We start from the raw sequence: 24,580 nt of genomic DNA, 5'->3' as shown, positions 1-24,580 counted from the left end.
ATGGAGAGCTGCATCAAACCAGTCTCAGGACTGAAGACCACAACAACAACAACATGTAAAGCCTGTTGGTGGCACCAAAGTTAGTGTCCAGTCCCTACTGAATGAGATAGGAACTGAAACGGAGTACCAAAGCAAAAGCTAAAATGCTTAACCCCATTTTCAAAAGTTCCTCTACAAAGGAAAACACAGGAAAATTGCCCCAGTGTAAGCCTTGTACCACTGACAAGATGAATGAAATAAGTGTTAGTGTCAGTGATGTTGAGAAACAGCTGAAAATACGAAAAACCGAGCCCAGTTCTTGGAAACAGGCACAGGTCACACCCATATACAAGAAGGGTAGTGGGAGTGATCCACAGCACTCCCATCCAATATCCGTGACATAGAATTGCTGCAGAACCTTAGAAGATATTTTGAGCTCAAACAAAGTGAGGTTTCTTGAATAGAATGACCTCCTCAGTGCCAGCCACCATGGATTTCGAAAACATCGGTCAATGGAAACCCAACTTGCACTTTTCTGACATGACATACTGAAGGCTTTGGATCATGGCAACCAGGAAGGTGCAGCGTTTCTTGATTTCTGAAAAGCATTTGAGTACCGCACCTATGCTTATTGTCAAAAGTAAAATCATATGGGGTATCGAGTGAAATCTGTGACAGGATTGAGCACTTTTTTGTAGGGAGGACACAGCACATTATCTTGGATGAAGAGTCATCATCAGATGTAGAAGTAACTTCAGGTATGGTCCAGGGAAGTGCGTTGGAACCACTGCTGTTCATGTTGTATATTAATAACCTTGAAGACAATGTTAATAATAAAATCAGGCTTTTTGTAGATGATGCAGTTATCTATAAAGAATTATTATCTGAGAGAAGCTGCATAAATATTCTGTCAGATCTTGGTAAGATTTCAACATGGTGCAGAGATTGGCAACTTGCTATAAATGTTCAGAAATGTAAAATTCTGCACTTCACAAAATTAAAACATTGTAGCCTATGAGTACAATATCAATGAGCACTGCTGGAATCGGCCAACTCATACAGATACTTGGGTGTAACATTTTGCAGGGATATGAAATGGAATGATCACATAGGTTCAGTCATGGGCAAAGCAGGTGGTAGGTTTTGGTTTATCGGTAGAAAAATGGTGAAATGGAATCAGTCTACAATTGCTTACAAATCACTCAAGCAACCAGTTCTAGAATGTTGATCAAGTGTGTGGCACCTGTACCAGATGGGACTAACAGGGGATATTGAATGTATACAGAGAAGGGCAGCATGAATGGTCACAGGTTTGTTTAACCCAATGGAGAGTGTCACAGAGACACTGAAAAAACTGAACTGGCAGACTTTTGAAGACAGACAAAAACTATCCTGAGAAAGTCTATTAAGAAAGTTTCAAAAACCAGCTTTAAAATGATTACTCTACAGATACACTGCAACCCCCTATGTATCACTTGCATGAGGATAAGATTAGAACAAATTACTGAATGCATACACATATTCAATCATTCTTCCTGCATTTGTATAGGTACATAAGGAAAAGCCACGACACGCTACGATAAAAGTTATTACCAATGACAATAAACACTAGCGTGGCCACTGTAAGCATCGGCAAAGAGATATTTTGCTATGCCGGAAGGGGAAAGACAAATGATTGAAACTTTTTTCAATTTTTTTTTGACAATTATTAGAGAGACTCTGTCATTAGTTCTCATGGTGAGAAGATGTATGTTGTCTGAATAATAATTTTATGAAAATATGAAGTCTGAGAGTTCGTTTGTATGCAAAACCATGAAAGGTTTCTTTTCTTCTGAGCATTATCCCAATGTCATGTCCCTGTAGCTGCCTGCATCAGAAGAGGAAGTCCGATTAAGAATCAATATTGTACACACGGTCAAGAATGAGAACTAATCATGGCGGAAGGAGAACCATTTAACCAACATGTGTTGATCTCAACAGCAAAGCAAGTACAGGAATCTATGTAAGTTAAAAGTGAAAGACATTGCATTTGCTTAAAAATCTATAAGGAATCAAAATGATAACAGTACGAAAAAATCAACTTGTTTCATTAATTATATTGTATATATTTTCTTTACACATAAATTTGCACAACTTCATATGTGAATGGAACAGAGAGAAATGCTGATAATTAGTACAATGGTACATACCTTCTGCCATGCACCTTAACAGTGTATACTCATAAACAGAGTATAGATGTAAGAACATGACGGAAGAATGGTTTCCCAGCCCTCCAGCAAGACGGAAAGATCAGATTCACACAAAAGTGTCATTAGTCAGGAATAAGCGAAAAACTTGTTCGAAGGTGACGAGCAAATCAGACTTCACAAATATGTAGAAAAGTCAACCCACTACAGTATATATGACTCACATTTTCCTTCTCTTAAGCTGACAGATCCTGTGTCATTGTAAAATGATCCTTGGGGAAATAAATTACTGATACTAATATTATGGGTGTTTTTATTTTTATTTTTTTGAGCTTACAGGTGTTCAACAGCAAGGTTGTCAGCACCCTTACACACATTAAAAGAAACAATTATGGGTAAAAGTACAAACATAGTTATCACACAGTGAGGAGAAAAATCTATAAAATAACACTCCAGCAGTCTCACATCCCTCGCTTTGACCTGCGCAATAACTCTATCACACATGCATTAAGACAAGGAAGAAAGGGTGAAAGGTGCTATACATGGGATTAAAACAAAAGTAAAAAGATATAAAGACAGAGGAGCTAAAAGAAAGGCACACAGAAAAGTGACTGGCTGACCACTTACAAACAACATGTGTAAGAATCTCACACTATTAACACATTAAAAACTTCCTCCCTGAATTTTTTGGAAACAAGTTGGACAGATCACAAAACCTTGGAACTCTCATCATATTCGTTCGAATGTTACTTAAAATAGGGGGCACATCTGTTGGCAAATCTGCCGCTGCCCGCTGGTCAGAAAATAAAACACAGTCCAGTAAACGTGGCACACAGTGATTTGTACACCATATGCACCACACATTGGAGGGTCCTCTCACCGGAGCAGGGAGCCCTGCATCATGGGGCTGTGGCGTATGTGAAGACGAGTAAGGTGCACCTGACCCATCTTCGTGGCTGGGAGGTACACCATGCCCGCATCGTGGGCTTCATTGGACGGAGCTTGTTGTCTGTCACTTCCAGCCAGTCTTCCCACTGATACAGGACTCGGCACCTCAACAGTGAGCTGATAGCATACAAGGAGGTAGCACACTGAAGCAACTTAGGAACACAATACGCTTCCTTTGCTGCTGTATCTGCCCTTTTGTAGCCTGCAATACCCATGATGCCCTGGCACCCAGCAAAATAACACCTCCTTCCCCAGCCTTTGTAGCCAGAGGAGTGTCTCCTGAAGATCCTGGACTACTTTAGCAGCTGGGTAGAAGCATTGCAGAGGCTGAGGGGCACTCAGGGAGTCAGAACAGCATCTGCTCCAGCACCTTCAAGATTGCAAATAGTTCAGCAACGAATATAGTGAACACCGGAGACAACCGAATCTTGAGGACATGATCCAGGGAAACAACAGACCAACCAACCGAGCTCCCCAGTTTAGAGCCAGCCGTGAATATAGCTACAAACTCATTTAAAATGTTGGAAAAAAAGCGTATTAAAAACATAAGCTGGAGTGTAATCTCTCCTCTACTGTACTAAATCTTCTTAAGTAACCGGGGTGGCAGCCAGTTATAACCCCAGATTTGAGCTCGCATGTACCCCATGCCAAAGGACTTTTAACACACATTTCACACGGATCCCAAACAGCTTTGTTGCCCTGATTGTTGGAGATTGCACTGGACAAGGTTTGAAAATTTCAGATTCGTCCTCTGCAGTTCTCAACAATCAGTCTTTCCTTCTCATCATGTCTGGTGTGTGTCCCTCGATCCAGGGGTCTGCGTGACTTTTCCATAACTCTCCCTTTCCTAAACCTCACTAGATCTTTTCCTTCATCCCTCTTCCTTTCCCTTGGACCCTTTTGCGAGAAGAAGGAGTCACTGGCTCCTAAGGCTTGCATATTTAAAGAACTTTCATATCTATTTTCTCCTGCTGTTACTTTGTGATTAGATTTTTTATCAGTCCAATTACATTATATCCTCAAAAATTGATTGATTTTGTTGATATAAGGCTTCACAATAAGTTGAATATAGAAATTTGTTCTACTCCTTTGTAATGTCTCTATTCCACAGAATACCCCTTACACTCTGGTGGAAGCTGTTTTCTTTTTCATATTCCTCAGCTATCTTGCCATCATTTATGGTGACACCTTCTACGCCCTTGGAACTTCTGATCACTTTCAAATTTTTTTCAGTCAGTTTTATCTTACCCCTTTTTCCTTCCGTTCCCTGTTCATCATTATGCTTACTCTCATCCCACATTTTCTCTCTCCTGGTTCCATATATCTTACTGCCTTTGCACTTCCATTTCATCTTCCTCATATCACCATCCCATCTGCAAACATGTCTTCTGTTCAATCTCTTCGAGATGATGATGATGATTGGATTGTGGGGCACTCAACTGCACAGATATCAGCACCCGTACAAATTTCCAACCTTTACTCAGTCCAATCTTGCCACTTTCAGGAATGATGATGAAATGAGGAGGACAACACAGTCATTGTGATGATGTGTACACTTTTTTTAGCAATCATCAAATTAGGAATATGGCGTGCTACCGAGGATGCAACGAAGATTACAGAAGATTTGGTTAGTGGCTTACAGTGTTCTTTCTTGCCCTATTTTTAAGTACATTTCAAATAGTAACACATGTATGTTGCAACCCAGGTGTCTCACAAATACATCATAAATTTTGTTGAAAAGTAAGTTGTTGTTAAAGAATGTTCCTTTTAAGTGGCTTATTTCACCTGGAGGTAACTGGTTACATAAAAAAATATTTGTGTTATAAATAGAACACAGTAGTGTTTGCACTACTTTAAAAACTAATTAAAACGTTGCAAGGAAGCCTTAGTTGTGAGCAACAGAGCTTCATGTAGCAGACGATCTAATGTAGTGCTGTCACAATGTTCTCAAAACAAGAACAATGAAGTTGAATAAAAATTGAATTTGCCAGAGGATGTACTGCACAACAGTAACATCAAGAAGAGACTTGCATGCCATCTGCATTGTCTTGTGGAATGTTGACAAGGTACATATGCACGAGACACAACAAAATGTGAGAGACATTTGTCAGTCAGGTCATTCCTGTGTCAGTGATAAAGAAGTGTCTGCTGTCACCATGTTACTGGACAGGGATCAACACCAAATGTGTTTTGAGCTGGTCCAAGTGGCAGGATTACTGCACATGACTGTGCTTCCTATATGGAGGAATGCCAGGCCAGGAGAAAAACTGTTTCACAATGGTTCTGCTCAATTTGATGGAAAGGCAGAAAAAGCTATGACATGATGATGGTCATACCCATTTGCAACATTATGAATGCGAAGGAGAAGCTTTCTTATGCTGTATCATTGTGCTGAATCAGACATGAGCCAAATGATATGACACACATCTGAAATGGCAATCAAATGAATGGTGTCATTACGGGTCACTATGACAACTACAAAGTGTACAACTTTGCTTCCGCCGTTTGCCGATAGGTGGCGACAACGGTAAGCAGCGGTCGAAAGAAAGAGATCACAGATGTTAGGTAGTTAGCCTGGACCTCGGTCAATATAACCTCATTCAAACATTAGTCGATTTGTGTCTGCATCATAAATATGTGCTTGATTGAAAATGTCAGTTTATGAGCCTAATTCTCATCATTTGCAGGAGGTGTTACTGTTTTGTTTCAATATGAAGAAAACAGTGGCTGAGGCTCATCGAATGCTCTCAAGTACGTACAGTAAGGACTCTATTAGTGAAAGAACATGTCGTAAGTGGTTTCAACACTTCAAGAATGGTGATTTTAACATCGTAGACCAGCATAGTGGTGGAAGGGAGAATGTTTTCGAAGATGCAGAATTGGAAACATTGCTGAGTGAAGACTCGCGTCAAACTCAAGAAGAACTGGCACGATTAGTGGGAGTGACACAGCAAACCATTTCAAAACATCTCAAGGCTATGAACATGATACAGAAAGATGGAACTTGGGTCCCATGTGAGCTGAAATCAAGAGGTGTTGAACGGTGTTTGTGTGTTTGTGAACAGTTGCTTCAGAGCAAAAATGGAAGGGATTTCTGCATCGCATTGTGACCGGGGATGAAAAATGGGTTCATTATGATAACCCTAAATGCAAAAAATCAGGAGGATATCCCAGCTGTGCTTCCACGTCAATGGCCAAACCGAATATCCATGGCTCCGAGATCATGCTCAGCATTTGGTGGGACCAGCTTGGCATCATGTACTACGAGATGTTAAAACCAAGTGAAACGATCACAGGTGCTCGTTATCGAACACAATTAATGTGTTTGAGCAGAGCATTAAAAGACAAACGGCCGCAATACAACGAGAGGCACGATAAAGTGATTTTGCAGCACAATGCTCGACCACACGTTGCAAAAGAGGTCAACTTGTACTTGAAAACATTAAAATGGGAAGTCCTACCCCACCCACCATATTCTCCAGACATTGCTCCCTCTGACTATCACCAGTTTAGATCAATGGTGCATGGCCTGGCTGACCAACACTTCCAGTCTCACGAAGAAGACACAAAGTGGATCGATTTGTGGGTCGCTACAAAAGATGAACAACTTTTTCAATGCGGGATTCGTACACTGCCCAAAATATGTGAGAAAGTAGTGGCCAGTGATGGAAAATACTTTGAATGATACATGTGTAACCAATTTGTTTCATTAAAGCCTCAAATATTGGAGAAAAAATGGCAGAAGCAAAGTTGTACACCTTGTAAAAGATCATCAAAACTGCAGCAATGTGAAAGTTACAGTGATTCTCATGTGTGGCTGTGATGGTGTTATCCTAACAAGTACCATTCCTTGTCACTCGACATTTACATCCATATTCTGTAAGCCACTATATGGTTTAATGCAGGGAGGGGGAAAGGGAGGGGGGGAGAGAGAGAGAGAGAGAGAGATCCTATATCACTAAAAGTTATTTCCTTGTTATTACACTCACAAATGGAGCGAGAACAAAACAACTGTCTTTATGCCTCCGTAGGAGCCCTAGTTTCTCTTACCTTATCTTCATAGTCCTTACACAAAATGTACATTGGCGGCAGGAGCATCATTCTGCTGTCAGCTGCAAATGCATGTTCCCCAAATTTCTTCAGCAGTGCTTTGCAAAAACATCATCTTCCCTCCACGGATTCCTATTTGAGTTTGTGAAGCATCTCCATACCACTCATGTGTTGATCGAATCTAGAGCTAATATGATAATTCTAGCAGCACCCTTCTGAACCACATCCATATCATCCTTTAATCTGACATGGTGGGGATCCAAATCATTAGAGCAGCACTCAGGAATGGGCCGCACAAGAGTTCTGTATGCCATCGCCTTTATAGATGAGCTACACCTTCCTACAATTCTCCCAATAAACCAAAGTCAAACATTAATCTTCTCTACCATCATCCTTATGTGCCTGTTCCATTTCATACTGCTCTTCAATGTTCTCTCTACACATTTAATCAACATGATCTTGTCAAGCTGCACATCACTAATACTGCATTAGAACATTACAGGATTGTTTTTCCTACTCATCTGCATTAGCTTACATTTTTCTACATTTAGAGCAAGCTGCCACTCATCATACCAAATAGAAATTCTAAGTCATCCTGTATATTTCTACACCCACTCAACAATGATACTTTTCTGTATATTACAGTGTCATCAGCAGTCACAGATGCACTGTATTACTATTTATTTTTGGAACACAATCCCTGACCAGCTTTGAGAAAACAGTGGTGATATTTTCTGCAGAACCCACCTATAATTTTGCAGGACAATGCTTGTGCACATACAGCACACATTGTGGCCAATTTGTTCTGTCGATGCGGCTAGGAAGTGCTGCATCTACCAAGCCCCCAAAACTAAAGCCCTTGTTGACTGACATGATACTACTATTAAGGAAGGAAGCAGTTTGAAGCATTTGCTTCAGATTGTTATATGCGTTGCTTCAGATGTGTTATACCCAAACCTGGTGACTACTCTGAAGGACAGTAAAACATTGAAACATGTTTTTATTCTGTATCATTTGAAAATACACGCATCAAAAAGGTTTTGCATCACCTTGATTCCAAATGTTCTGGAACCTGTACAGAAAATTGGAATAGAGATCAACGTAAATATCATTTCAGCCTTTTTCACTGGTCATGAAAACCATACATTGCATGTTGTACCACCATACAGTGCGACCTTCAGAGGTGGTGGTTCAGATTGCTGTACACAATGGTACCTCTAATACCCAGTAGCACATCATCTTGCACTGATGCATGCCTGTATTCGTCGTGGCATACGCACTATCAGTTGGAGGATGGCATTCATGTATCATATAGCCATTACGGCACTTCCACCTGACCACCAGCGGCGTATGCCGGCCCCACATAATGCCACCCCAGCCCAACTCGGTTGCCTCCAAACGCGTCTCCAACAATTGTCTGGTTGAAAGCATATGTATGCAACACTCATCCGTGAAGAGAACGTGACACCAATCCTGAGCAGTCCATTCGGTATGTTGTTGGGCCCATCTGTACCGCGCTGCATGGTGTTGTGGTTGCAAAGATGGACCTCGCCATGGACGTCGGGAGTGAAGTTGCGCATCAAGCTGCCAATTGCACACAGTTTGAGTCATAATACGATAATCCAAAGGTAGCAGTCATCCACTGCAGTAGTAGCCTTGGGTGTCATGAGTGAGGCATGTCATCAATAGCTCTTGTCTCACTGTCTCTCCTCCACGTCCGTACAACATCTCTTTGGTTCACTCTGAGATGCCTGGATACTTCTCTTGCCGAGAGTCCTTCCTGGCACAATGTAACAATGCGGACACGATCGAACCGCGGTATTGACCATCTAGTCATGGTTGATCTACAACAACAGGAGCCGTGTACCTCCTTCCTGGTGGAATGACTGGAACGGATCGGCTGTCGGACCCCCTCCGTCTAATAGGCACTGCTCATGCATGGTTGTTTACGTCCTTGGGCAGGTTTAGTGACATCTCTGAACAGTCAAAGAGACTGCGTCTGTGATAAAATATCCACAGTCAACGTATTATTTTCAGCAGTCCTAGGAATTGAGGTGATGCAAAACTTTTTTTTATGTGTGTAAACAACTGCCCCATATTAAAGTTTGAATCTTCAAATAGCAATGTGCACTGTACAAATGGGAATGGACTGGAGTCAGCAGATAGTAGGAATCAGACATACCTACATTGTGGACGATGTAGCGCGCCATGCGCACCACCTCTGTGTGAGGTGGCGGGCCAGTGCCCATCACCTGCTGCTGGTAGAGCGTAGCGTACTGCTGGTACTTCTCCGCAGCGTACGCATGCCCGTCCCACGGCTTGCCGGGGTAGCCGTAGTACTTGTCTGCAGAAGCCACCGCCACCAGGGTGGCCATCAGCAGGCAGCATGCCGTGTGGGCTGCCATTGTCTGGAAAAGCAACCGCCTTATGAAACGAGGCACAGATATCTTAGCTAAAAATTTAGATTCCTATACTACAATGGAGAGTACAGTGTGCATCATCTCAAAAGGCAGACAAACTTTGAACTGTTCTGTGCATGCCACTCCACTAACGATCTGCAGGTAATGAAATGTATGACAGTATCTCAAATATAAACAAGATTTTTCTTTCTCACTGTCTACAAGTTGATAGGAGTGGGCCCACGTTTCTGGTATGCTTTGAAGGGGTGCATTAGAAGTGGGGAGAGCTAGCCCCTCCACACTTCCAACCTGTTCATCAATAGAGCTCATGATGCACCCCTTCATTGCGCAATGCATAATTATGAAATTTCTCGCTCGTGAAGGTGTTCAGGCGATGGAAATCTTTCAGAGATTGACTGCACAGTTCAGAGACAAAACACTGTCAAGGACTCATGTGTTTGCCTGGCATAAAGAATTCAATGAAGAATGAAATGAGTAGAAAATCAGGAACACCATTACCATCCTCAGGCCAGTATAATGGACGGAACGTTTACACGGTTTGAGACATATTTGAAGAAGGTTGATGGGCGAGTGTGTCCGCAACTGCAGAACAAGTCCGAAAAAGTTACGGGAGCTATTGAGTGATGATCACAACTGCCAAAGTCCCGTAAAGTTTGTGCCAGATGTGTCCCTGGCATTATAATCAGAGATCTGAAGTTGAGACATTTGGACATCTGTCAGAGGCTTACAGCAAGTCTGCGAAGGAAGGTGATGCATTTTTGAGTTGGGTCATCATCTGGGATAAGTGTTGGTTGACCACTTCACTCCTGAATCAAAACAAGCCAGTATGAAGTGGAAGAGGAAAGGGAAGACAGCCGGAGTGAAAGCCAAGACTTGGCTGTCAACTGGCTAGGTATTTTGCTCATTGATTTTTTGCATGAGCTATGCACAATCAATGCTGCTGAACCTAGTTAAGGCTGCATTTCGCCACAAAAGACAAAACTAACCAATTGAGAGGCCATAGACGAAGAGGTAGTGTATAAAGATCGTGACGATGTCCTCCAGAGATGGGAAGAATATATAAAAGAGCTATATGACACAAATAGCAAACCAGAAACTCTGGAACTTGAATCACACAACAGTGTAAGTGATGAAGAGAAAGGACCGACCATCATAATGGAAGAAGTAAAGTCTGCTATTGCTGCAATGAAAAATGGCAAAGCAGTAGGTACAGATACAATACCGGGAGAAATACTAAAATGCTTGAACCACAATGGAATAAGAGAAATATTGAGGTTATGTAATAAAATATATGACAGTGGTGAATGGCCTGAGGACTTTTTGACAACAGTAATGATTCCATTGCCGAAAAAACAAGGAACCAAGAAATGCAGCAAGCACAGGACAATCAGCCTCATTTCACATGCAGCCAAAGTGATGTTAAGAATAATTAATAAGACTTGAAAAAGTAAAAGAGGAGAATCTCGGCGAGGAGCAGTTTGGCTTTAGACGGAATATGGGCACCAGAGATGCAATAGGGCTCCTACGAATCTTAGGAGAAAGGTTTATTGAAAAAGGAAGAGACCTATATATGTGCTTCATCGATTTAGAAAAGGCATTTGACAATGTGGTTTGGGACAAGCTGGCGACTATTATGAGGGAAAAGAGAGTGGACTGGAAAACCAGAAGACTTATAAACTCATTGTACCTTAATCAAAAAGTGTCAGTTAAAGTGAGAGGAGAAAGTACAAACTGGATCAGACTAGGGAAAGGAGTAAGACAAGGATGCTGTTTATCACCTACTCTTTTCAACCTGTACTTGGAAAATATGATTGACCAATGCTCATTAGATGACAAAGGAGTAGAAATTGGAGGAAGAAGAGTAGGGTGCTTGAGATTTGCTGATGACATGGTCCTTCTAGCCACAGGGGAAAAAGAATTACAGGATTTGGTGGACACCATTGCAACTAACGGAAAAAAATATGGAATGAAAATTAACACAAATAAAACAAAAGTATTGGCAATAGGAGGAAATAAGGAACTAAAAATTGTGCTGAATGGAGAAAAACTAGAACAGGTGCAAAATTTTAAGTATCTTGGAAGCAGGATAGACACCGACTGGAAGTGCACCACAGAAATTAAAACAAGGATAGCAATGGCAAAAGAGGCGTTTTATAAGAAAAGGAGAATCTTCTGCAGCGGTATGGACAGAGAACTCAGAAAGAGACTCATAAAATGTCTTGTATGGAGTGTTCTTCTACACGGCGCTGAAACATGGACTATGAGGAAAAAAGACAGAGAAAGGCTGGAGGCTTTTGAGATCTGGACATGGCGGAAGATGGAAGGAATAAGTTGGATGGACAGAGTAAAAAATGAAGAGGTACTGAGAAGAGTGGGAGAGAAAAGGCAGTTACTAGATGTAATAAAGAGAAGAAAAAGAAATTGGATTGGGCATATATTAAGAAAGAATGACGGACTGATAAAAACAGTTTTAGAAGGTTATGTAGAAGGGAAAAGGAAGCGAGGAAGGAAGAGATTCCAGATACTGGATGACATGATGGACGGTACAACATACAGCAGCCTTAAGAAGGAAGCAATGGATCGCAGAAAATGGAGAGGCAAAGGACCTGCTAATATAGCAGATAACTGATGATGATGATGAATCCTCCATGACAATGCCAAGCTCTCCAAACTATAGGAAATTAACTGGACTCAACTCAATCAACCTTCCTGCAGCCCAGACTTATCACCCTGCAATTTGTGTCTCTTTTGGCAACTTAAAGAAGCTCTGGGACGCCAACAATTTGAAGATGAATAGGGCAGGAGGGATTCATGTACAATTGGCTCCTGACACAACCATCTCCATTCTATGATGTTGGGATAAAGAACCTTCCTTTTTGTTATGAAAAACATATTTCTAAAGGAGTAAAGTAGCAGAAAAATAAATTATATTTGCCTTTTACTTTTCACTAAATGTTTTTTTTAATAAAATCACATTTATATTTGATTCACCTTCAGAATCTCCTTGATACGTGAGCAATGCTGGATAGTAACAACTGCTTTTCTATGCAGACAGCTTTGTTAGCACACTTCATTGCTATCTGCAGCAACACACTGTAAGGTGGTTCCGCCTCCTCTCCCCTTTTGTTTGTTCATTTGTTCACTCATTCGTTCATTGCTGTTTCACAGATCCCATCAGAATGGAAACCTTCAGGGGCGTCTAACGAATCAATGTGGACATTACAATAACGCAAAGACACCATAAAAACTTAATACGTCTACTGTATTAACAATAAGCTATCACTACGCTGCTTAATGCTGTTCATACTAAATAAATTAGTAAGAATCTGCTATTCTGGACAAAAATGAGCTGGCTCCTCAATTTTACTACACAGCTGTTGTTTAGCTGCTATTAGTAGCTTATTATTTACTTGGCTATAAAGAAACTGTATAGTACAAATAACTCATCTAAAGCAACATGGAGAGAGAAAGTCTGAAAGGAGAAAGATCACTGGAGTGACATTTATTGACCTCTCATCAGCTTACATAATGGCAGCCTGAGCTAAAGTGCTACAACACACTGTAAACATTGCCCTAAACTTGTGCCACCTCTCTTTTGATGCAAGCCAGAAATCACACTAATATTATGCCATTCTCTTTGAATGCTTGCTAGTATGCAAATAAAACAGATGAAGACCACATTTTGTAGAGCTCTCGCTGCGGTAACTAAAATCCAGTGTCGACAGCTGGAATGCTGGTCAGCCGCACCACTATCAACTCATACACGGGATGCAGCTGTCTGTTTTTTATTGTGAATGCTCTGATGCAACGTCATCCATTCTGGCATTATGAGTGTTTTGTTTCACGCACCGCCAAGTCACTACTTTTCTTTTAAAGTGTATGTCACATGTAGTGCACTGACTGGCAATTTGCTGTCTCTGGGTCAATTCCTGCTCCTGCCACAATTTTTTTCTTCTTTTGTTATCCTCATAAAATTAACAATTAATTATATGCACCTGTAGTCTAGGAGTAACATCTTTGATCAGTAATCTAAACGTCTTCAGTCCTGGGTTCAAAGCTGCCACCACTTAAAATTTGGATAATGATCAGCATAGGTGGCCAAAGACTGCCAGCATAAGGTCATACATATTCTGCCAACAGCCTTGTCAAAAAGGGTGGAGGAGTGGACAGAGATTCAAAGCACTCTCTTGCCCTGGGGTTGGGAAACTGACCCTAAAGACAAAAGAATCAGCAATTGTCAATGGCATGAGCATGCAGAAGGCAATGAAGACCACTGCATTAAAGACACATAATGTGTATCCACAGGACATCTGGCCTGTAATTGGAAAAGTGTCATGATGCTCTCTCCATTGCAAAAGATTCCGCAATAGCCCCCAAATCTGATCTTGAAGAGGGGATTGCCAAGGGGGAGGTGACCATGAGAAAAAGACTGAATAACGAATGTCGGGGCAGGGAATGTCAGGAGTTTGAATGTGGTAGGGAAGCTTAAAAATCTGAAGAGGGAAATGCAAAGGCTAATCTAAATACAGTGGGGTCGGTGAAGTGAAATGGAAAGAAGAGATGAGTACTGGGTAATATCAACAGAAGCAGAAAATGGTGTAACAGGAGAAAGCTTTGTTCTGAATAGGGAGGTAGAACAGAGATTATGTTACTGTGAACATTTCAGTGATAGGGTTGTTCTCATCAGAATTGACAGCAAACCAACACCGACAACGATAGTTCAGGTATACATGCTGACTTTGCAAACCAAAGATGAAGAGACAGAGACAGTATGTGAAGATACTGAACGGGTACCTCATTACATAATGTGAGATGAAAATCTAATAGTCATGGTGACTGGAATGTGGTATAGGGGAAGGAATAAAAGAAAGGGTTACAGGAGAATATGAGCTTGATACTAGAAATGAGAGAGGAGAAAGACTAGCCTAATTGAGTTCTGTAGTAAGTTCCAACAATTAATAGCGAAAAACCTGTTCAACAATCACAACAGGAGGAGTTATATTGGAAAAGGCCGAGTGATACGGGAAGATTTCAGATTACATCATAGTCAGGTAAGGATTCCAGGAGCAGGAGCAGATATAGAATCAGATCACAATTTAATAGTGATAAAGAGCAGGCTGAAGTTTAAGAAACTATTCAGGAAGAATCACTATACAAAGAAGTACTAAGGAATGAAGAGATACGCTTTAAGTTCTCTATGGTTATACGTACTGTAATAAGGAATATCTCAGTGGGCAGTTTAGTTGAAGAGAAATTGACATCTCTGAAATGGGTAATCACATAAATTGGCAAAAGACATGGATACAAAGAATGTAACTGTAAAGAAACCACGGGTAACAGAAGAAATACTTCAGTCGATCGATGAAAGGAGGAGGAACAAAAATGTTCACGGAAATTCAGGAATACAGAAACACAAGTCGCTGAGGAATGAAATAAATAGAAAGTGCAGGTAAGCTAAGGCAAAATAGCTGCATGAAAAACGTGAAGAAATCGAAAAAGAAATTGTTGTTGGAAGGACTGACTCAGCATACAGGAAAGTCAAAACAATCTTCAGTGACATTAAAATCAAGGATGGTAATATTAAAAGTGCAACAGGAATTCCAACTGTGAAATGCAGAGGAGGTAGCAGATAAGTGAAAAGAGCCTCTGTGAGGGGGAGAACTTGTCTGATGACGTGAAAGAAGAAGAAACAGGAATCAATTTATAAGAGAGGGGATCCAGCATTAGAATCAGAATTTAAAAGAGCTTTGGAAGACTTAATATCAAATAAGATAGAAGGGATAGATAACATTCTACCACGAAGCTGAAACAAAAAGGCTATTCATTGTGGTGTGTAACACGTAAAAGAGTCTGGAAGTATACCACCTGACTTTCGGAAAAACATCATCCACACAATTCACAAGATTGGAAGAGCTCGCAAATGCAAGAGTTATTGCACAACCAGCTTAATAGCTCATGCATTGAAGTTGCTGACAAAAATAATATGCAGAAGAATGGAAAACAGAATTGAGGATGTGTTAGATGACGATCAGTTTGGATTTAGGAAACATAAAGGCACCCGACAGGCAATTGCAACATTGTGGTTCATAATTGAAGCAAGACTAAAGAAAAATCAAGACATGTTCCGACCTGGAAAAAGCATATGACAGTGTCAAATGGTGCAAGATGTTAGAAATTCTGAGGAAAAAGGAGGTAAACTATAGAGAAAGCCAGAATTTCTTTGGGTTTTGTGAAGTATCATTTAATAATATTCTGCTACGGTAGTTGAAGGCATTATGCATTGCTCTCTTGACAGCCAAGCGCATTTCATTCAATATCTCTCTATTTATAGCTCAACACTTTGTTTTACACCTATTATGCAAAAGTTTCGGTTTTTGTTGAAGTTTCATCACAGTTACTGTTTACCATGGGGGTTCCCTCCCATTACCAACTGCTCTACTGGGTACACATTATTCAGTGCTTGGTCAACCACTTTTTTTTTCCCCTCTCTACAAACTCCTATACTGTGCTGAAAGTTTCAAATTCCTCATCACATATGACATTACTGATTTTTTATCTAGCTTACTGAATTCATACAGCTTTCTACTTATTTTAGTTGTGCTTTATACTTTGGTAATCATTGTTGCCACAACTGTGTCATGATCACTGGTACCAGTTTTGATATGGACTTCTTCAGAGGTATCAGGTCTATTTGTTGCAATTAGATCCAATATATTTCCATCATGATTGGGGTTCCAAACTGTCTGAGGTGTTTTTCAAAGAAGGTATTTAGTAATGTTTCAGAGGCTGTCTTCTTCACCCACCAGTAAACAAACTGTAATTTTCCCAACTGCTTGTTGGATGATTAAAGTTTCCACTGATGATTACATTATGATTGGGGAACTTGCGTACAATCAAACTGAGGTTCTCTCTAAAATTTTTGGTTACACTAGGAGATGAGTCTGGTGGTTGACAGGAGGATCCATCCCTGATACTGAATCTTGCCGAAACAATCTCACATGCAGCTTCAATTTCTATCTTGATAGATTTAAGTTTCTTGTCTGCTGCGAAAAATACTCCACCATCATCTTCCATTTGCCTGTCCTTCAATATGCACAGAAATTTTCCCCAGAAATCTCACTGCTATCAGAGAGAGTTCTGTACCTAGTACTATGTGAGCTTCACTGCTTCACATAGTCTCAGTAGTGAGTAAAGCAGGTGGTAGACTTCAGTTTCTTAGTAGAACACAGTGGAAGTGCAGTCAGGCTACAAAGGAGCTTGCTTACAAATCATTTGTGTGCCCAGTTCTAGAATACTGCTCAAGTGTGTCGTACCCGTACCATATAAGACTAACAGAGGATTTTTTGAGTTATCAGTCCTCTGACAGATTTGATGCAGCCCGCCACAAATACCTCTCCTATGCCAATCTCTTCATTTCAGAGTAGCACTTGCAGCCTATGTCCTCCATTATTTTCTGGATGCACTCCAATCTCTGTTTTCCTCTGCAGTTTTTACCCTCTACAGCTTGCTCTAGCACCATGGAAGTTATTCTCTGATGTCTTAACAGACTTCCTACCATCCTGCCCCTTCTGCTTATCAGTGTTTTCCATATACTCCTTTCCTCACCAATTCTGTGCAGAACATCTTAATTCCTTAACTTATCAATGCACCTAATCTTCAATATTCTTCTGTAGCACCATATCTCAAATACTTCGAGTCTCTATTGTTCCATTTTTCCCACAGTCCATGTTTCACTGCCTCACAACACTGTGCTCCTAATGTACATTTTCAGAAATTTCTTGCTCAAATTAAGGCCTACATTTGATAGTAGTAGACTTCTCTTGGGCAGCAATGCCACTGCTAGTCTCTTTTTTATGTTCTCCTTGCTCCGTCCATCATGGGTTATTTTGCTGACTTGTCTACTTCATGACCACCAATCCCGATGTTTAATTTCTCACTGTTCTCATTTCTGCTACTTCTCATTACTTTCATCTTTCTTAGATTTACTCTCAATTCATACTTTGTACTCATTAGACTGTTCATTCCATTCAGCAAATCATGTAATTTTTCTTCATTTTCACTGAGGATAACAATGTCATCAGCAAACCTTATCATTTATATCCTTTCACATTGAATTTTAATTCCACTCTTGAATCTACATTTTATTTCCATCATTGCTTCTTTGATGTATAGACTGCACAGTAGGGGCAAAAGACTACATCCCTGTCTTACACTCTTTTTAATCCAAGCATTTAATACTTGGTCTTTCACTCTTATTATTCCCCCTTAGTTATTGGTAAATATTGCGTATCAACCGTCTTTCCCTATAGTTTACCTCTTTATTTCCTCAGAATTTCTAACATCTTGCTCCATTTGACATTCTCAAACATTTTTTCCATGTCAATGTCTTTATTTTTCTTTGATCTTGCTTCCATCATCAATCACAACATCGGAATTGCCTCACTGGTACCTTTAACTTTCCTTCAGCCAAACCGATCACCATCTAACACATCCTCAACTCTCTTTTCCGTTCTTCTGCATATTATTCTTGTCAGCAACTTGGATGAATGAGCTTTTAATCTGATAGTGCGATACTCATTGCATTTGTCAGCTCCTGCAATCTTGTGAATTGTGTGGATGGTATATTGCCAGACACTCTTAAATCCTACACACCAATGTGAACAGTCTTTTTGTTGCTACTTCTCCAAATATTTTTAGAAATTCTAATGGAATGTTATCTATCCTCTCTGCCTTGTTTGATTTCAAGTCTCCCAGAGTTCTTTTAAACTCTGATTCTAATTCTGGATCCCCTATTTCTTCTAAATCGACTCCTGTTTCCTCTTCTTTCATGTCCTCAGATAAGTCCTCCCCCTCACAGAGGCCTTCAGTGTATTCTTTCCACCTCCGCTTGCTCCTCTGCACTTAATAGTGGTATTCCCATTGCACTCTTAATGTTATTACCATTGCTTTTAGTTTCAGGGAAGGTTGTTTTGAGTTTCCTATATGCTGGGTCAATCCTCCCAACAATCATTTCGTTCTCTATTTCTTCACTTTTTCATGCAGCCATTTCAGCTTAGCTTCCCTGCACATTTTATTTATTTCATCCCTAAATATTTTTGTACTTTTCCTTCATAGATCAACTGAAGTACTTTTGTTACCCATGGTTTCTTCACCGTTACCTTCTTTGTTCCTATGGTTTTCTTCCCAACTTCTGTGACTGCCCTTTCTAGCGATGCCCATTCCTCTTTAACTGAACTGCCTGCAGATGTATTCCTTATCACAGTATCTATAGCCTCAGAGAACTTCAGGCGTACTTCTTCATTCCTTAGTAATTACATATCCAACTTCCTTGCACACTAATTCGTTCTGACTAATCTCTGAATCTTCAACCTACTCTTCGTTACGACTAAATTGTGATCCGAGTCTATATCTGCTCCTGGGTACGCCTTATAATCCAATACTTGATTTTGCAATCTCTGCCTCACCATGATGTAATCTAACTTAAATCCTCCCTTACCTCCTGGTCTTTTCCACGTATACCTCCTCCTCTTGTGATTCTTGAACAGAGTATTTGGTATTACTTTGTGAAATTTATTGCAGAACTCAATCTTTCTCCTCTCTCATTCCTGGTACCAAGCCCATCTCCTCCAGTAAACCTTTCTTCTACTACTTCCCCTACAAGCGCATTTCAATCCCCCATGACTATTAGATTTTCATCTCCGTTTACATATTGAATTACCCGTTCAATATCCTCATATACTTTTCTATATCTTCATCTTCAGTTTGCGACATCGGCATGTATACCTGAGCTACAGGTGGTGCTGGTTTGCCATCGACTCTGATGAGAACAACTATCACTGAACTGTTCACAGTAACACACTTTCTGCCCTATCTTCCTGTTCATAATGAATCCTACTCCCATATCATTTTCTGCCACTGTTGATGTTACCTTGCACACCTCACTGCCCCCACTAAATCTAGATTGAGCCTTTGCATTTCCTTTTTCCATACCATGTTCAAACTTCTGGCATTCCAAGCCCTAATGCATAGAATGTTATCCTTTTTTTGGCTATTCAATCTTTTTCTCATGGTCCCCTCTTCCTTGTCAGTCCCCTCCTGGAGATCTGGAACCTTTTGGCAATGGAGAGACCATCATGACTCTTTTTCAATTACGAACCACATGTCCTGTGGATGAACATTATGTGCCTTTAATGCAGTAGTCTTCATTGCTTTCTTCATCCTCATGCCATTGATCATTGCGGATTCTTTTGCCTTTAGGGGCAGTTTCCCACCCCAAGGGTAAGAGAGTGCCTTTAACCTCTGTCGATTCCTCCGTCCTCTTTGACAAGGCTGCTGGCTGAATGAGGTGTGACTTCTTATGCTGGAAGTCTTTGGCTACCATTGCTAACAATTTTTATTCAAAATCCAAGTTAAATCTAGCGGTAGGCACAAAACGTCATCCAATATTATACTGAATGCTTTCACAGAAAATTATTTCGAACAATTAGTTCCGAAGCCTACTCAAAGTGTAACTGATTTCAAAAACATACTTCACCTATTAGCAACAACTAATCCTGAACAAATAGAGGGAATATGACAGATTCAGGGATTAGTGACCACAAGGCAGTTGTAGCAAGACTGAATACACTAAATGGGTCAGAACACTCTTGCACAAGAAACGAAAAAGAATGCCAAATTTAAAGGAACCCAAAATCCACAAGATTGGCGAAATTTTACAGGAACTCAAAGTTGAGCAGAAACTTTGATGCGAGATGCTTTTAATAGTTTCCAGAAAAAATCTCTGTCTCAAAATTTGGCAGAAAACCCAAAGAGATTCTGGTCATATTTAAAGTACACCAGTGGCAAGATGCAACCAATACCTTTGCTGTGCGATAACAATGATTATGACATGCCACCAAAGCATATTTACTCAGCACGGTTTTCCGAAACTCGTTCACCTAGAGGACAAAGTAAATATTCCAGAATTCGAATCTAGAACAACTGGCAACATGAATATCTTGGACATAGATATCCTTAGTGCAGTGAAGCAGCCTAAAACACTTCTGATACAGATTGCATACCAGTCAGGTCCCTTTCAGAATACACTAATACAATAGCTCCATATCTAGTAATAATATACAACTGCTTGCTCATGGAAAGATCTGTACCTAAAGACTAGAAAGTTGAAAAGTCACACCAATACCCAAGAAAGGAAACAGGAGTAATTCACTGAACTACATACCCATATCACTGATGCTGATTTGCAATAAGGTTTTGAAACATATTATGTATTCAAACATACTGAATTATCTCGAAGAAAACGATTTATTGACTAATAGCACGGATTCATGAAAAATCGTTCTTATGAAACACAAGTAGCTCTCTGTTCTCATGAAGGTACGAGTGCTATTGACTGGTGTTGTCAAATTAATAATGAATAATTGGTGTTAAAACTTGTGTATAGAGATAAGAATCAAAATGAAGACAGAGAGAGAATGGGTAGACAAACAAGGCTACAAAACACTCATACCAGAAGATGGGAGCATCCAGGTAACTGACCATCTGCTAGCCACCAATGGCTAACCTAGCTCTGGACAGAGCAGCAGAAAAGGAGTGAATATGTAGTGCAAGAAAATGATTGAAATATGCAAAACAGAATGATGTCAGATGTGGCAGGCAGAAAGAGATGAAGATTAGCTCAAAGCAGAGATGGGGCAATAACCTCAGCTCTTCATTTTGTGCATGCCACTGACACAGGTATAAACCCAAACGAGTTTTATTTCAGAAGCTATTACTTTTGTACGCGAAATATAAGCTTCAGGGGTTGGGAGAGTCAAAATTCTAGAATGTAAAAAAACACTTTCTTAGATATCTGAGATCAAACTTTTGAATTACTACCCTGATACTTCACACAAATGGACTAACTATACCTTGTGAATATCATGCTGTATAGATTGGATATTTTAAAACCAATTCTTCTTTGCAATGTTCCACAAAAAGCTAATACATAAGGCAGCAAACATTAAAACTTGACTAGCACAAAATTAGGAGTGACTTGCAAAAACAGTATTCAGAGAGAATTCATAAAAGAATAATGCTAACATTGGTACCAAACAAAGGCCATAAGATATATAAATGAAAGCAACAAAACGTTTAAGTACCATATCCTAATTCCTTGACGTCAAAGTGCTTTATGTTTAAATCATTTTTTACCTAAGATCCTGTAAAGTATTTGAAAATCAATGTTTCTTTATTTCTTCATTCAACTGTACTATCAGCTAATTATGGCGTGTGACGATTAACAAGTGCACGAAGCTCAAAGCTTCCTCTTAATTTCACAGTCACTGCAACAGCACGGTTGTGTAAACAAACTAACACATGCTCTGCCTCATTCTCTATGTAAGTATTACAAGTATATAGTGTTAATGGTGAAGCAATTAACAAATATATATCCCTCTTGATAATAAATAAGTCACATAGGAATGAAATGAGGACTTTGCTGCTTTACTCGATGTTCGTTACAGCTTCCAGTGTGGAGAGTCTCTGCCCAAATACTGTATTTTAAGTGGAATATATTTGTTACTTTCTACACCATTAGTACAGTATGCACTTAGAATCTTTACATTGTTGGTTTAACTTATTTTGAGTGATGCAGTGTATGTGATGCATACTTTATACCTACATTGGTCTCATGACTGTGAAGTGTAGATAGAGCTCTAATCTTTGAAGCATTTGGTAATGACCACATGCCTGAAACAAGCTATCAGTCCACAAGTGAATGTTGAAATAAAAGGGACACTTTATTTCAATAATATTAAACAGCTCAACGTGATAAAATGCTTAAATAAGCTATTAGTCTGCAAGTGAATACTGAAATAAAATGAAACCTCCATTCTAAAAATTTTAAACAGATCAACATGATAAAACAGTTTTGACCTTCAACATTTTTTGACAGAAAAACTAGAATAAGCTTTGGAAAAAAGTTCTAAAGTGTTTTACTGTCTCAGTCACTCACTAGCTCTGCAGTATGAAAGTTTTAATCACAGAGAATGAGTTGATGGTTTAAACTGAGGTATAAGCAGGCAAGATGAGAATGCTAGTTTCACTACTGAAGTGGAGTAGAATTTGTTCAAGGAACCTGATTTATAGACAACTGTGGTATTCTTCAAGAGGTAAGTATAGGCCTATACCTCACACAAGAATTAATCTCATACAATACTGGTAAATTTAGAGTAAAATAATTAATAACAATAATAACAAATACAAATACCTGGCATGAAACCAAGAAGAGGGAAACTGAAATTTGAAGATGGGACTGACAGAACCAGTGGAACCTGTTAAACTTACTTTTTCAAAACACATATTTAAATATTTTTTTTGCATTTTTCTGTTGATAAGTACAGATTTCCATAATACATTTGAATTAGCACCATTTAATCACCTGACAACCAACTTTTGCAGCCCTACATATTCCTTTTCCCTACATTAGTTTTCTCCAAATTGATATCCCAAATGACATTAAGGATGTAAAATAGACAGCAGACCTCAGCATGTCACTGGTGCTGACTGAACATTCTACTCACTCAGATGCTGCAAGAACTTCCCATCTAGTTTAAGGCTTCTGCACCCATAATCATGCCACTGTTAGATAACTGAATGTCAGTACAAACAGAACAGAAAAATGCAGTGGCCTTGGATGACGCAATTAGCAAGTTGCTGAAGGGATTCTACTGCAGATATCTGGAAGAGCACCAATTTACAGTTACAAGGTGATATGGCTGTATAAGCTTGATTTCTGGTAAATCCAGCAGCGGATCCCAATTCCCATGTCAAGCTAAGAAACTGAGGATAAGATGCAGAACAGATTATTTACAGGACTATGAAACATAACTTAGGATACTAGCTTAGTGTAATTGGAAGATGAAATTAATGAGGCTACATACTGCAGCGAGATGGAGCCTGCACACATGCTAACTGGCTTACCTCGGTTCAAAAGTATTAAAGAACGATTTGAAGTAAAGACGTGAGATGAAAGTACTTTCTGTGAATGGGATCAGCCCGAGAGTAGCCCTTACCAAATGTTTAACTGTTATACCTATAATGATTCTTAAGTTCGTGGGGTACTTAAAAAAATGGTAGTTTTCGATATTTGTGATGAGATGCAATAGATTTTCAGAGTGGCGATACAACGAAAGGGGGAAAAAATCGGTCAAATTGCATTTAGAAGCGCAATAACATTATATAATAATCAAAACTTTTCAATAGCCTATCTGTTAAATCTTTTCTCAAGCCTGTCATGCCATGTGAGCCTTATCCACAAGTAAACGTAAATATAAATGTTTCAGCAAGATCATCATTCTGTTAACTTTTTGCGTAAAGGTAATATTGAACTGACAGATTTCTTACTTCTCTCGGTACTCGACTCAAATACATGGAATTTTTTTAAAAGACAACGAATGCGAAAAATCTGTAATTTATGTATAGTCACATCGGCTATGTCCACTTGCGCGGTTTTGTCAACAAATCATGCTTTCATTTGACTGCTTGAACAATGCAACAATCGTTGACCCTCGGAAATGTACTCACTTTCTACTGAGCTGTTCCAGTACCGTCAACTTTCCTCTCTGAAACTCGCGCTAGGAATGCTATCACACTGCGTAAACAGCTCGAACAAAGACGCTCACTAGCCAAGTGCGTCAGTAGTGGGGGATCTCAGCATTCTCGGCGCAAATAAAAAAAACTCAACAGCTGATTCAGGAGGCTCGCCTTGGCAGCCATTGCTACCGTACTTTTGCGCGCTCGATCTGAATTAGAAACTGTAAAGCCCACACGAGTACTTGGAGAACGCCATTGTTGGTTGTCATAAGTAGTTCCACTGCACCAGGTTTCCTTTTCTTTTAACATTTGTGTCTTATTCTTCATTGATGAGAGACTTTTTTTCTGTTCCTTAAGCTACATAATTCATTTGTGTAAGGTTTACATTCTATAGGTTTAGAAGCTGCTTCATAACTTAATAGG

At 39.8% G+C, this 24,580-nt stretch overlaps 1 protein-coding gene across 2 annotated transcripts in view; it reads right to left on the bottom strand.

Moving 5' to 3' along the window:
• Positions 1 to 24,304, bottom strand: part of LOC126428462 (protein CREG1) — a 50,071-nt gene extending 25,767 nt beyond the window's left edge. Inside the window, exons 1-2 of one of the 2 annotated variants that reach the window (XM_050090396.1) lie at positions 24,149 to 24,304; positions 9,346 to 9,571 (exon numbers count right to left, since the gene is read on the bottom strand). In XM_050090396.1, the coding sequence (XP_049946353.1) occupies positions 9,346 to 9,568 (223 nt within the window). In that variant the 5' untranslated portion in view covers positions 9,569 to 9,571; positions 24,149 to 24,304. Of the gene's footprint in view, positions 1 to 9,345; positions 9,572 to 23,145; positions 23,204 to 24,148 lie in introns of those variants that run through there. The other variant, XM_050090397.1, reaches the window with a different exon arrangement.
• Positions 24,305 to 24,580: the final 276 nt, after the last annotated feature.

Source organism: Schistocerca serialis, chromosome 12, assembly GCF_023864345.2.
Source record: "Schistocerca serialis cubense isolate TAMUIC-IGC-003099 chromosome 12, iqSchSeri2.2, whole genome shotgun sequence".
NCBI classification, from domain to species: Eukaryota; Metazoa; Arthropoda; class Insecta; order Orthoptera; family Acrididae; genus Schistocerca; species Schistocerca serialis.
Note: the sequence above shows the minus strand (reverse complement) of the source record. Positions and strands in the feature narration are given on the sequence as shown.